Raw genomic sequence first — 13,620 nt, 5'->3', positions numbered from 1 at the left:
GACATTTAAAAACAAGCACATTGTGTTCTTAACAATCTTACATGGATCCATTGTTGATTTCACCTAATGGACTAATCAGATTGCAGAAAAGCAACATACAGACCAATTTTTTCAATAATATAGAATATGAGCCACTGTTTGCAAAATTGTTTTCAGTAATTTGCAGTTTTACAGCACTGTTTGACTGTCAGTATCAAGTAATTTGTTTAACCATGCTATCTGATTTTCTTTCAGCAAATACCTACCTCTTCATGATGCAAGCGCAAGGCAAAATGTTGAAGGACAATGTGCGAACGTTAGGAATTCTGATTCGAGACCGCTACACGAAAAGGAATAGCACTCTTAATGGCACAGGTGGGCCATCTTTATTATCTTGACCCATTTTGTAAAACAATTTGAATGTTACATTTCCCTTGCAGCTTTCAAAATATGGTAAAACCTGCCAGAGCGATCATTGTTTTATAGTGGACAGCAAATTCATGATTCTGGCTTGTACCTACTTGCTTAGCTCTGGCTACCATTCCCACAGCAGCTTTACTCAGACCAGAAGATGAGAGCTAAATTTGTTCTGATGAAGGGCTTGACAGGGTAGATGCGGAGAGGCTGATTCCCCTGGCTGGAGAGTCTAGAACTAGGGGGCATTGTCTCAGGATAAGGGGTTGGCCATTTAAGACCAAGATGAGGAGGAATTTCTTCACTGAGGGTGGTAAATCTTTGGAGTTCTGTACCCCAGAGAGATGTGGATGCTGAGTCGTTGAATATATTCAAGGCTGAGATAGATAGATAGATTTTTAGACTCAAGGGGAATGTAGGGATATGGGGATTGGGCGGGAAAGTGGAGTTGAGGACGAAGAACAGTCGTGATCTTGTTACATAGAAACATAAAAAATAGGAGCAAGAGTAGGTAATTCGGCCCTTCGGGCCTGCTCCGCCATTCAAAATGATCATGGCTGATCGTCTAACTCAGTGCCCTGTTCCCGCTTTTTCCCCATATCCCTTGATCCCTTTAGCATTAAGAAATATATCTCTTTCCTTCTTGAATACATCTAATGACTTGGCCTCCACTGCCTTCTGTGGTAGAGAATTCCACAGTTCACCACCCTCTGAGTGAAGAAATTTCTCCTCATCTCGGTTCTAAATGGCATACCCCGTATCCTGAGACTGTGATCCCTGGTTCTGGACTCCCCAGCCATCAGGAACATCCTCCCTGCATCTACTCTGTCTTGTCCTGTTAGAATTATATATGTTTCAATGAGATCACCTCTTATTCTTCTAAACTCTAGTGGATATAGGCCTAGTCGACCCAATCTCTCCTCATACGTCAGCCCTGCCATCCCAGGAATCAGTCTGGTAAACCTTCGTTGCACTCCCTCTATGGCAAGGACATCCTTCCTCAGGTAAGGAGACCAAAACTGCACACAATACTCCAGATGTGGTCTCACCAAGGCCCTGTGTAACTGCAGTAAGACATCCCTGCATTATTGAATGGCGGAGCAGGCTGGAGGGGCCATATGGCCTATTCCTGTTCCTATTTCTTATGTTATGCTACACTTGAAACATTAACTTGTCTTTTTTCATTATGGATGCTGACCATCTGTTCGCTGTGTATTTCCAGCATTTTCTGTTGTTGCTTCTGAGCATTCAATTGGCCAGCACTCTATCTAGTGGATGAACGATGCATTACACTTTGCTTCAGTCAGCCAGGTATCTGACCTGCGTGGAAGCCCATTACTATGCTTACGCGGACTCCAAATCAAGCTATTGAGAAATCCATTCTCAAGTAAGGTTTCTCTTTGCGTGGTGTGGGATACACACTCGCTTCCACTCTTATGGATACACCCCATTTTCATAAGTCCTGAGAGCTTAGGAGCTCAGCGGTAAGTGTCAAGGTTTCAGGACCACAACACGTGCACAAGGGTACTGCTTGATTTTAACCAGCTGAAACTATGCGGCTTACCAGCACAGCAGTGTAAAGCATCCCACTGCTTGCCCAGCCAGGACCACGTTATCTGTTATGCTATTGGCTTGCAAGTTTATAGAACCATAGGCATTTACAGCACAGAAGGGGACCATTTGGCCCATTGTGTCTTTACCTGCTCTCTTGCTAGAGCAATTTAAAATGAATCCCACAGCCCTGCTCTGTCTCTGAATCTATTTCTCCTTCAACCATTTATCCACTTTCACCTTAAAAGATTCAATGGTCTATGCCTCAACTACTTCCTCCAGCACAGCATTCCATACTTCAATAACTCTGCATAAATAATTTTTCCTAAACATTCTCACTTAGTGACTATTTTAAATTTATGACCCCTTGTTGGTCTTTCTATCTCACTCTATCAAAAGCCTTCATAATTTAAAAAATAATTTCTCAGCCTTTTCTTATCCAGTGGAAATCGTCCAGGGTTATTTGGAGCTAAGTGGAAAGAACTTCAGCCCCCAGTGGCCGATCTACCCCTCCCAGTCTCATTAATTGGTTGGTTAATTATCAACATTGTCTTGAAGTACTGCCTGTCCAACTGAGGCATTGGATTACCATAGAAACTTGACTTGATTCAAATATTTCACTATCAATTGCATCATCTTAGAACCAAAGAAATCCCCCCTGCCCCCCCCCCCCCCCCCCCCCAAAAAAAAAATCCCTGCTTAAATCCCCATGGAGGATAGTCCTATTTTTTTCTTCAAAAGATATTCTAGATCCATAGGTTTTTTTTCAGCAGAATCAAATGAAATATTATGCATTTATGTTGTATTATTCAAGTATCTAAGGGAGTTGCTATTAGTAAGAACAAATAGTTCAATCATCTGTCATAGCTTCTTATAGAATGATACAGCACAGAAGGAGGCCATTTGGCCCATCGTGCCTCGCTGGCTTTTTGAAAGAGCTATCCAATTAGACCCACTCCCCTGCCCTTTCCCCATAGCCCTGCAAATTTTTCCCCTTCAAATCCCTTTTAATTTTTTTTTTACTTGTTTTATTCCTTTTGATTGTATAAGATTCCTACTTTTGTAGTAATCTAAAAGTAGCTTAACAGATGTTCCAAATTCGCTTTGTAACTTACTATAGTCAGGCAAGGCGAAATATAAATTTTGGCCATTGGCTTTGGTTTCCTTCAGCAAATTTTTCAACTTCTCCACAGTATTTTCTGCCTTTCTGTTAGACTGTGGGTATCTTGAATACATACTCTGTGCTCAACTAGTTAAACTTTTCATAGCAGATTATGAGCTGTGAGCGGTTACTATTTTATTAGGACTGCCATGACTATTTTATTAGGACTGCTATTGAACAGATCCTTTCAGCAATTGATGAATGTGGAGTTGGGTCTACCAGACAGTTTCCTAAGCCTTGGCTATATACAATTCTTTTCCATTTCTGTACCTCAAGGTCATACTTAATGAGAGTATTACTTGGAAAGAAAATTTAGGGAAGGTTCATTGTGATATGCTGCTAGGCAAAAATAACTGCAATACTGAAGAATAATGGAGTTTATTTAAATCTGTGCTGATGGATGTAGAAACTTTCGTATGTCCATAAGATTAAAAGAAGGGTTCATGGTGACGTGAAACCTAAATGGCACAGTCAAGAGATTCGTTGAGAAATTAACTGAAGTATTTCACTGGGTATAAAGGGAATAATCACGTACAGTGTAGTGACGTGTTTAAGCTGAAGGTAACCAAAGCTGATAATTAATACTAAAAGGATCATTGACAATTATATCAGCGATGACAAAGCTAGAAGTTAGAAAACAATTAAGGAGATTTATTGGGCAGGTTAGGCATGAGGATAAAGATATAGCAGATGAGCTACATATATACTATTAGAGGAAGTATTTTTATTTATGACGTACAATAGTACGGACCATTTGGCCCATCGTGCCTGTGCCGGCTCTTTGAAAGAGCTATGCAATTAATCCCACTCCCACCTGTTCTTTCCCCATAGCCCTGTTTTTTAAAAAAATATATTTTCTTTGAAGTATTTATCCAGTTGCTATTGAATCTGCTCCAGCCACCCTTTCAGGCAGTGCATTCCAGATCATAACGTGCTGCGTTTATAAAAAAAAAGTTTCCACATGTTGCCTCTGGCCCTTTTGCAGATCACCACCTTAAATCTGTGTCCTCTGGTTACTGACCCTTCTGCTACTGGAAGCAGTTTTTCCTTATTTACTCTGTCAAAACCGTTCATGATTTGAACACCTCTATCAAATCTCCCCTTAACCTCTGTTCTAAAGAGAACAACCCCAGCTTCCCCAGTCTTTCAAGAAACTTCGGCTCAGAGTTGTTGAACTGGAATCCGAGCTGCAGACATTGCAATGCATCAAGGAGGAGGAGAGTCATCCGGACATGTTGATCTAGGAGGCAGTCACACCCCTTAGGTTAGTAGTTGTTTAGATTTGGTCAGGGACAGGAGGATGTGACTGCGAGACAGGCAGGTATGGGGGCCCAGAATGCAGTGATGGAGGAGCCTTTGCCCTTGTCGAACAGGTACGAGGTACTTGCTACCTGAAACTGACCACAGCACATGGTACAGGAGGGCATTCAAGTGGGGGGTGTAAAAAGGAATGTGGTAAGGGATAGTATGGTCAGGGGGAGTCCCGAAGGCTGTGTTGCCTGACCAGTGCCATGGTTAAGGATATTTCCTTGCGGCTGGAAAAGAACTTGGAGCACGAGGGGGAAGATCCAGTTGTCGTGGTCCACATAGGAACCAACGACGTAGGTAGAACTAAGAATGAGGTTCTGCTGAGAGTGTTTGAGGAGCTAAGGTCCAAATTAAAAAGCAGAACTTCAAAGATGATGATCTCTGGATTATTACCTGAACCACACGCAAATTGGCGTAGAGACAAACAGCTCAGATGGTTAAATGCGTGGCTGAAAGAGTGGTGTGGGAAGCAGGGGTTTCAATTCATGGGGCGCTGGCTCCAGTACTGAGTAAGGAGGGAACTGTTCCATTGGGGTGGGCTGCACTTAAACTAGGCTGGGACCAGTGGTGGTAGTAAAGATAGTGGAATCCTTACTCAAAGATATAATAGAAAAACATCTAGAAACCAAAAATACAATAAGAATAGTCAGCATGGATTTCAAAAGGGTATGTCATGCTTGACCAACCTTAATGAATTCTTTGAGGAAGTCACAAAAAGAGTAGGGAGGGGTAATGTAGTAGATGTAACATATTTGGATTTTCAAAAGGCCTTTGATAAGGTACTGCATAGTAGACTCATGACTAAGATCAGAGCATGTGGAGTCAGGGGACAAGTAGCAGAATGGATAGCAAGGTGGTTACAAAACAGAAAAAAGAGTAGGGGTTAAAGGTGGTTAGTCAGACTGGGAAAAGGTGGGAAGTGGTGGTCCACAAGGATCGGTGCTAGAACCACTGTTCACCATTTACATAAACGATTTGGACTCTGGTATCAGAAGTACAATTTCTACTAAATTGGGGAGTATAGTTAATACTGAGGAGGACTGCGACAAAGTACAGGAAGACATTAATAAACTTGCAGAATGGGCGTGTAATTGGCAAATGAATTTCAATATAGATAAGTGTGAGGTACCACATTTTGGTAGGAAGTATAAGGAGGCCCCTACTCCTTGGAAAATAGCGTCTAAATGGGTAGAGGAGCAGAGGGCTCTGGGGTACAGATACACAAATCACTAAAAGTAGTGATGCAAGTTAATAAGGCCATTTAAAAAAATAAGCAAACCATGTACTGGGGTTCATTTCTAGAGGGATAGAATTGACAAGCAGAGAAGTTATGTTAAACTTCAAGGTTCTAGACAAGTTTATACACTTGGAGTACTGTGAACAGTTCTGGTCTCTAGTATTAAAAAAAGTTAGAGGCATTGGAGAAGTTGCAGAAAAGATTTACTAGGAAGATGCTGAGGTTATACCTATCAGGAAAGATTGAACAGGCTGGGGCTCTTTTCTCTAGAAAAGAAGACTGAGGGGTGACCTGATAGAGGTCTTTAAGATTATGAAAAGGTTTAATAGGGTAGACGTAGAGAAGATGTTTCCACTTGCAGGGGAGATAAGAACTAGGGGCCATAAATATAAGATAGTCGCTACTAAATCCAATAGGGAATTCAGAAGAAATTTCTTTACCCAGAGAGTGGTTAGAATGTGGAACTCGCTACCACCAGGAGTAGTTGAGGCGACTAGCATAGATGCATTTAAGGGGAAGCTAGATAAACATATGAGGGAGAAAGGAATAGAAGGATGTGTTGATGGGTTTAGATGAAGAAGGGTGGGAGGAGGCTCATGTGGAGCATAAACACTGGCATGGACCTATTGGGCTGAATGGCCTGTTGTTCATTCTGTGTAATCTATGAACTAGTTCCAATGGATTGGAGGGAGGCTCATGTGGCCTATTATTTAAGAAAGGGAAGTAAAGGAAGAGAAAACATTAACATACCTTTCATGTCCATGGGATGTCCCAAAGTACTTCACAGCCAAATAAATACTTTTCATCACTGTTATGTAGGCAAATGCAACAACCATTATGCACAGCAAGGTCCTATAAACAGCAGTGAGATAATTGACCAGCTAAACTGTTTTGCTGGTGTCGGTTGGGAGATGTGGGCCAGGAGAGCTCCCTGTTCTTTGTTGAATAGTGTCATGGGATCATTTATGTCCACCTGAATCAGCAGAAAGGGCCTCAGTTTAATGTCTCAAAGACAGAACCTCCAGCAATCTAGCACACCCTCTGTATTGGTCTGAAGTATCCGTCTAAATTGTGTGCTCAAGTCCTGGAGTGTGGCTTGACCCCACACCTTTCTAATTCAGGTGAGAATGCTACCAGTGAGCCAAGTTGACAAGCAGGTTAGAGAAGGTAACCTCAGAGTGGATCAGATGAAACGGGCCTTCAAAATTATTAATCTCGGGATCACAAAAGCTATGCTCTTACAATACAAATTTTTTCATCTTTCTATGCTCCCAGCAGCTACCAGGATTAAACTTATGTTACATCTGTCATTGCTAGTTTCCTTTTGGCTATTCTTTGATGTGCGACCGAATACACACACATGTTCACGCAAAGGAGAATTGTCACTTTTGGGCTATAAAGATATTAAAATGTTTAATCCTAAGGAAAGAAACATTGGTTCAAGAGCAGTAAGCTAATTACATGTGGGAAAGAAGTGCTTCTGAAAAGGGAATAAAATGTTTAGTGTGCAGATCAGCAAGTATCTTTTGTTTTTATATACCATTTTTAAAACTAAATTACATTTAGAAGTTCATTTAGAATCAGAGAATCATTCGGCCCATAGTATCAGTGCCAGTTGTGTTGTGTTGCATTCATTGACCATGCCACACTATCTTTTTTCCCCCCTCTAGATTATCTTGAAGGGTATAATTCAAGTGAATACCTTGGTCAAGGTGCAACATATCTTCCAGAAGATTTCACATATTCTCCTGGCCTGCCTTGTCCAGAAAAACTACCTTCTATGAGTAAGTCATATAAATAAACTTGTAGTAACTGAAAGCAATTACCAATCTGTATCTGCTTACAGTAGTTTTTGTTCCAGTTCTCCAACCATTTCCTTTGCATACAGTGATTCTACTCTCAGACAAGTGCTTTTTTAGTGAACACATGAGCTGCCCGCTGGACTTTTGGGGCACCACAGATGCCTCTATATTAGTTGCTGTTCATTAATTCTGGTCTTTTTTTTGCAATGGAGAAATAACTACTAGCACAATGTTACTTAAGCAGGTTGATCTAATCAAATATACTGGTACAATTCCGACACACTCTCCCAATACCTTAAACACAGCAACAACTTGCATTTATATAGCGCCTTTAACATAGTAACACATCCACAGGAAAATATGCATTCTGACATCCACTGTTACTGCCTTTTTTTGTCCAATGGTCTGGTGCATCTGCTGCAAGCGATGCTGAAATAACAATACTGACCAGCAAATGGGGGAGAATTTGACTGTATGGCACCGTGTCCAACTTTCCAAACTGCCCACACAAGTTAAGGCAGAAAATCCGATAACTTCAGAGGAAGATCCTACCTTATGTTTCAAAAACATGAGGCAATTTTTGAAGCAATTAACTTGTGAATATATGTAGTAATATACATGCAATGCCATCACTCCAGGAAACCACCTGGACCAGATAGTCCTCACAGAAATGTAGATTTCCCTAGACAGTATTCTTGTATGGTCTTTTAGTCCCCTTACCCAAAAAAATAAAGGAACCCTTTTAAGAATACAGCTAATTGAAGTCCATTTTAAATTCGCAATATTTTGTGTGGCTGAGGTCATATTAAGAATAAGCAACACAGAAATAGTACTGCTCAAGGCAAGGCTTACCTTTGCTTCCATGCCTACTCTATTTTTGCAACACCATGTAATGCATGAAGGCAATCATTGTCAATAATGAGAGCAGTGGGGGGAGTTAAAGGAAAGGTTAATATGTGGAGGAAGCCTTTATTTAGAGAACTGGGACTATGAATGTCATGGTAGGAGAGTACTCTTCCTATTTCCATGCACCAGTGGGTCCCTTGTGCTTGTTTTGTCGTGGAGGTAGGGTATTTTAATACTGGAGAACCATTTAATTTTTAATACTCCAGTTTGATCATGTGAAACTGTTTCTTTTCTCTTACCCCCCCCCCCCCACTCCCACTACTAATTATAACAGCACAAGATTGCTATAGCCTACATTACAATATTCCCCTGCCCTATTCTACAGTAATGAGCCATCCCTACTCAAATTAATTCTCTCTGACGTCACACTTGAGCGTATCCTCTGATTTACGGTGAACAATGCTATGGATGATCGGCTAAGATGTACGTAATTTAGTAACTAGCCAGGTTCCTAGTGTGGACCCTGCCTAGACAGTACTGTGAACAGAATCTGCTCTATAATGTTATGTATAGCTCTAGCCCTAACCCAAACGCTCCTGTCTGGCAATGTTGCATGCCTCACAAAATCGCCCCGATAATTTTATTTTGCAGTTATACTGGAGTGCATTACTCTTAATGAGTAGTCCAATGGTCATTCTGAATATGCATATGATAGAATCATACAGCACAGAAGGAGGCTGTTCAGCCCATCATGCCTGTGCTGACTCTTTGAAGGAGCTATCCAATTAGTCCCACACCCCTGCTCTTTTCCCATAGCCCTGCAATTTTTTGCTTTTCAAGTAAATATCCAATTCCCTTTTGAAAGTTACTATTGAACCTGTTTCCACCACCCTTTCAGGTAGCGTATTCCAGATCAGAACAACTTGCTGCGTAAAGAAATTTCTCCTCATCTCCTGTTTTGCTATTTTTTTCTTTTCAGAAGGGTTTATTGATGTTAACATGAGTGAAATCGGCATGGAAGAAATCCAGCGCTTATTTTCACAAGATTTAGAAATCGAATATGGAGGCCACTGGAAGCCAAAGGATTGCAAACCTCGCTGGAAGGTGAGGTATCAAATTGTGAACTAAAACTGTGGAGCTTTACAGAAAACACTATGAAAACAAATCTTTTACAAGAAAATTGCCTGTCTTATTGCACCCCATCAATTAGTTCCACATGAGCTAGTGAGATTCCACTCTACACTGCAATGCAACTGAGATTGCAAATCTCAGCAGAGTGGGAGGAATTTCATACCATGGATTGAACATTGATTTTTATGGTTTATAGTTTAGCTTCTCACTGTCGTAACTAGCTGAATCATTGAGAGGCCCCTTAAATAATTTAATAAAAATGATGCGGTATAACACAATAAGAAACTACAGCTTACAGACTTTTCTAATAGGATACTGTAATTATGGTCAGTTTATTGTCTTTATCGTTCCTATGTAACGTTCCAAAACATTTGTATCAGAAATGAGACATTCTTGATCAATCATAAATTCTATAAAATTGTGTAGCACAGAACATAAGTTGGCAATGATGCCATTTTATATAAAGTGCACTGCAGTGAAGAAAGGTGATGCCTTTAGCATAAGGGAGAAATAGCGGGGGGGGGGGGGGGGGGGGGGCAGTCAGGCATGTGTTTTTTGAGGACACTGGATGTATCCAAAGAGTTGGTGTATTCAACCCTTATCTAACCGTCTTAAATAGGGTAGAGTTTCAAAACATCTCCAGTTGATCATATGTCCATAGCATTTCTGGAAAATATTCATTCTGAACAGAAGATAAAATTCTAAGTTAGTTGTATTTTACAGGTGGCAATCCTTATTCCATTCCGCAACCGCCATGAACATCTACCAATTCTTTTTCGGCACTTGATTCCTATGCTTCAACGACAACATGTGCAGTTTGGCTTCTACGTTATTGAGCAGGTAACATTTTTTACAATTTAGTTTGTAGGAGCCAACCAGATCCCAAGTAGTTTTTTTTTAAAGAAGGTGGAAATCGGACCGCAGCTAAAAACTTTTCTATTTGGGTGATGTAATAGATGTGAAGTTGCAACAAGTTTGAGCTGTTATTTCTCACATGATAGATGTGGTAGTGCTATATCCCTATCCCTATCCCTTCATTATTGGGAAAAGAAAATGAGCTACCTAGACTGTTTTTAGAATATTGTTAGAGACCTGGGAGTGCATCATCTGGTTGCTGCCCCAACCAGGGAATGATGCATAGAATTTGAGTGGAGAAAAGTTGGAAATTGAGGATTTTAAATGACAACAGAATTTTATTTTGCAGTTATACTGGAGTGCATTACTCTTAATGAGTAGAATTTAAGTATGGATTACTTGAATAGTATAGATATCATTTTGACTCGCTAGATGGTGCTAAATATTATACCGCCTAGTATTTTGGTGGTTATATAAAATACAGCTGATCAGTGTAGTCTCATTTTTGCTGGCCTGACTAAACACAAGTGATGAAACTACAATTGAATTTAGACCATTTGTGAGTGGAAAAGAAGCATTGATGAGAAATGTTAGCCTTTTATTACATTCCAAGTTTTTTTTGTCTCCAATTTATTTTACGCTTGAAGGCACCGGCAGCCCTGTATTAAATAACATACCCAATATCATGATGAATAGTGCAGGCATTATAGCTAAGACTAGTCCCTAATTGCCATATTCTAACAAATCATCCTGCCCAGTTGACTTTCTAGAATTAATTTTCTCCTCCATCCCTCTTTCCTCGTCTATCCTTGTGTTTAAATCAATCCATGACCTCAATCCTCTCTAACCTCCTCCAGCCCCACAACTCCCTGTTCCTCTGACACTGGCCTGCTGTGCATTACCCCTCTTTTTTTGTCCAATTATTGGTGGCCTTCACCCCCCTGGGTCCCACTCTCCGGGATTCTTTCTCTAAACTTGTCTTGCGTTTTTATCTGCCTCTCTTCCTTTAAGACCTTCCTTAAAAATCCACATCTTTAGCCAAGCTTTTGGTCACCTATCCTAATCTCTCCTTGTAACTTGGCTTTTTTTCACCTCATGCCTCTGAAGTACCTTGGGACATTTTTCTATGTTAAAGGTGCTATATAAATTTTTGTTCACAATTTTAAAAACCTCTCCCAATCCCCCCAAAGGTAGGGGAGTCTATAACAAGGGGGCATAGATTTAAGGTGAGAAGGGAGAGATACAAAAGGATCCAGAGGGGCAATTTTTTCACTCAAAGGGTGGTGAGTGTCTGGAACGAGCTGCCAGAGGCAGTAGTAGAGGCGGGTACAATTTTGTCTTTTAAAAAGCATTTGGACAGTTACATGGGTAAGATGGGTATAGAGGGATATGGGCCAAGTGCAGGCAATTGGGACCAGCTTAGTGGTATAAACTGGGCGACATGGACATGTTGGGCCGAAGGGCCTGTTTCCATGTTGTAAACTTCTATGATTCTATGATTCTAAATCTCTTAACCTTCCCTGCTCTGAGGAAATAACCACAGTATTTCAAGTCTCCTTTATATTTTCCCATCTCTGGCATCATCCTGGTGAATCCATCATATGTTGTCTCTCTGGTGTTGATTTCATCTCTCTACTGGGGCACCCAAACAGCATTTGATCAATGATTAAGCCATCTCTGATCACGTCCTTGGCTTTCTCACCATCCATATCCCCCAGCCTAACTCCAACCCTCTGCTCAACCTCTAGCCTTGGGAGTAGGGACATTCACCTGCCTTCAAAGCCCTGGCAACCCCATCGAGGCACTTTCTAACTCCCAACTTCCTCTTTGACCTCATTTGCCATGCCATGGCTCAACATCTCACTTGGTCCTCCTTTTGATGTCCTCATCCACACTAAGTCCTTCACAGTTTCTGACCCCTGATGAGAGTTCACACTTTTGCATCCTCATGCCTGAGGCCCTCTGGCGTCTTGCACACCTGGCATATGATTGAGGCCTTGTCATACAACACCACATATGGCTTTACCATCTTGAACAATAACGCACCTCCCTGTCTACAGCCAACTTCTCCTATTCCAGGGTCATCTGGCAAGTAAGGACAATCTCACACAACAACAAACCACTTCCTCTGATCACCTTCCCTGAACCTCATTCACCCTCACTTCTAATACCAAATGCAAGAAGCTTATGGTCTTTTTCTTAAATATTAAGACTATCCATGCAACTGTCTCTGCTGCTGCCTCCTCATTCCTGCCCCCATCCCAGATTATCTCAAACCCTGCTCCACCCTAGCTATCCAAGCTCACTTTTTTCCATGAGACTCACCTCCTTCTCCCTCGATTTCCCCCAACTCCTGACCATTTAACTACCTTCCTTTGCCCCAGTGCTCGCTGAAATTGTTAATAGGCCCTTTTGTTCTGGCAGTTACTTTCTTCAAAAAAGCCGTCATCACCCCTCCTTATAAAGTCCAGCTCACTTTCCTCTCATATCCTTGAGGATGTTATTCACAATCAATTCCATGCTCATTTCATTCATAATTCCCAGTTCGAATCTAGTTTCTATCCTGCCAAAGGCAATGAATCCCCTTAGTCAAAGTCACTAGTGACATCCTCTGGCTCTGACTGCAGTATTCCATCCCTTTTTCACCTGTGGCATTCAATGTAGTCAGTCACCGCAGCCTTCTCCATGGCCTCTTATCTGTGTGACTGCCATTGTGTTTTACTCCTACCTGACCCACGTTATGTCCAGAACTGCTTGTTCTCCTGCCCACAGATTACCTCTGATGTATCCTTCAAGGTTCCATCCTTGGCCCCCTCCTTTTTGTCATTTATGTATTTCCCCTTGGCAATATCTGTAAATATGGGTTAGTTTCTCGTGGTCTCTTGTAACTGCGCTCTCATTAATTTTCTCTCTTGTAACCCTTTCATTCTCTTTCTTCCTCTTGTGCTCTCTCCCTCTGAGAGGTAGCACTCTGCTCTGATTCAGGTTCAAGCCCCACTCCAGAAACCTGAGCTCCAGCACATAGTGCAGGCTGATATTTCAGTGCATTACTGAGGGAGTGTTGCACTGTTGGTACTGTCTTTCGATGAGACCTTTACACCGAGGCCCGATCTGCCCTCAGTTGGGTGTAAAATATCCCATAACACTATTTGAAAAGCAGGGGAATTCTCCTGTTATCTGGCTAACATTTATCCATCAACCAATATCATTAAAATCATATTATCTGGTCATTATCTCATCGTTTGTGGGACCTTCCTGTTTGCAAATTGGCTGCTGCAGTTTTTTTTATTCATTCATGAGATGAGGGCGTCGTTGGCAAAGGCGGCATTTATTGC

The 13,620-nt window shown here is 41.4% G+C and overlaps 1 protein-coding gene across 1 annotated transcript in view; it reads left to right on the top strand.

The window, feature by feature from the left end:
• The window catches only part of b4galt6 (UDP-Gal:betaGlcNAc beta 1,4- galactosyltransferase, polypeptide 6), a 79,017-nt gene that overhangs the window by 51,419 nt on the left and 13,978 nt on the right, over window positions 1-13,620 (top strand). Inside the window, exons 2-5 of the mRNA XM_067977984.1 lie at window positions 235-354; window positions 7,322-7,435; window positions 9,279-9,403; window positions 10,154-10,270. Coding sequence (XP_067834085.1) covers window positions 235-354; window positions 7,322-7,435; window positions 9,279-9,403; window positions 10,154-10,270 — 476 coding nt within the window. The remainder of the gene's footprint in view (window positions 1-234; window positions 355-7,321; window positions 7,436-9,278; window positions 9,404-10,153; window positions 10,271-13,620) is intronic.

Source organism: Heptranchias perlo, chromosome 3 (genome assembly GCF_035084215.1).
Source record: "Heptranchias perlo isolate sHepPer1 chromosome 3, sHepPer1.hap1, whole genome shotgun sequence".
In the NCBI taxonomy this organism is placed as follows: domain Eukaryota; kingdom Metazoa; phylum Chordata; class Chondrichthyes; order Hexanchiformes; family Hexanchidae; genus Heptranchias; species Heptranchias perlo.
The sequence above is the reverse complement of the archived record's forward strand: the minus strand, read 5'-3'. Positions and strand labels throughout refer to the sequence as shown.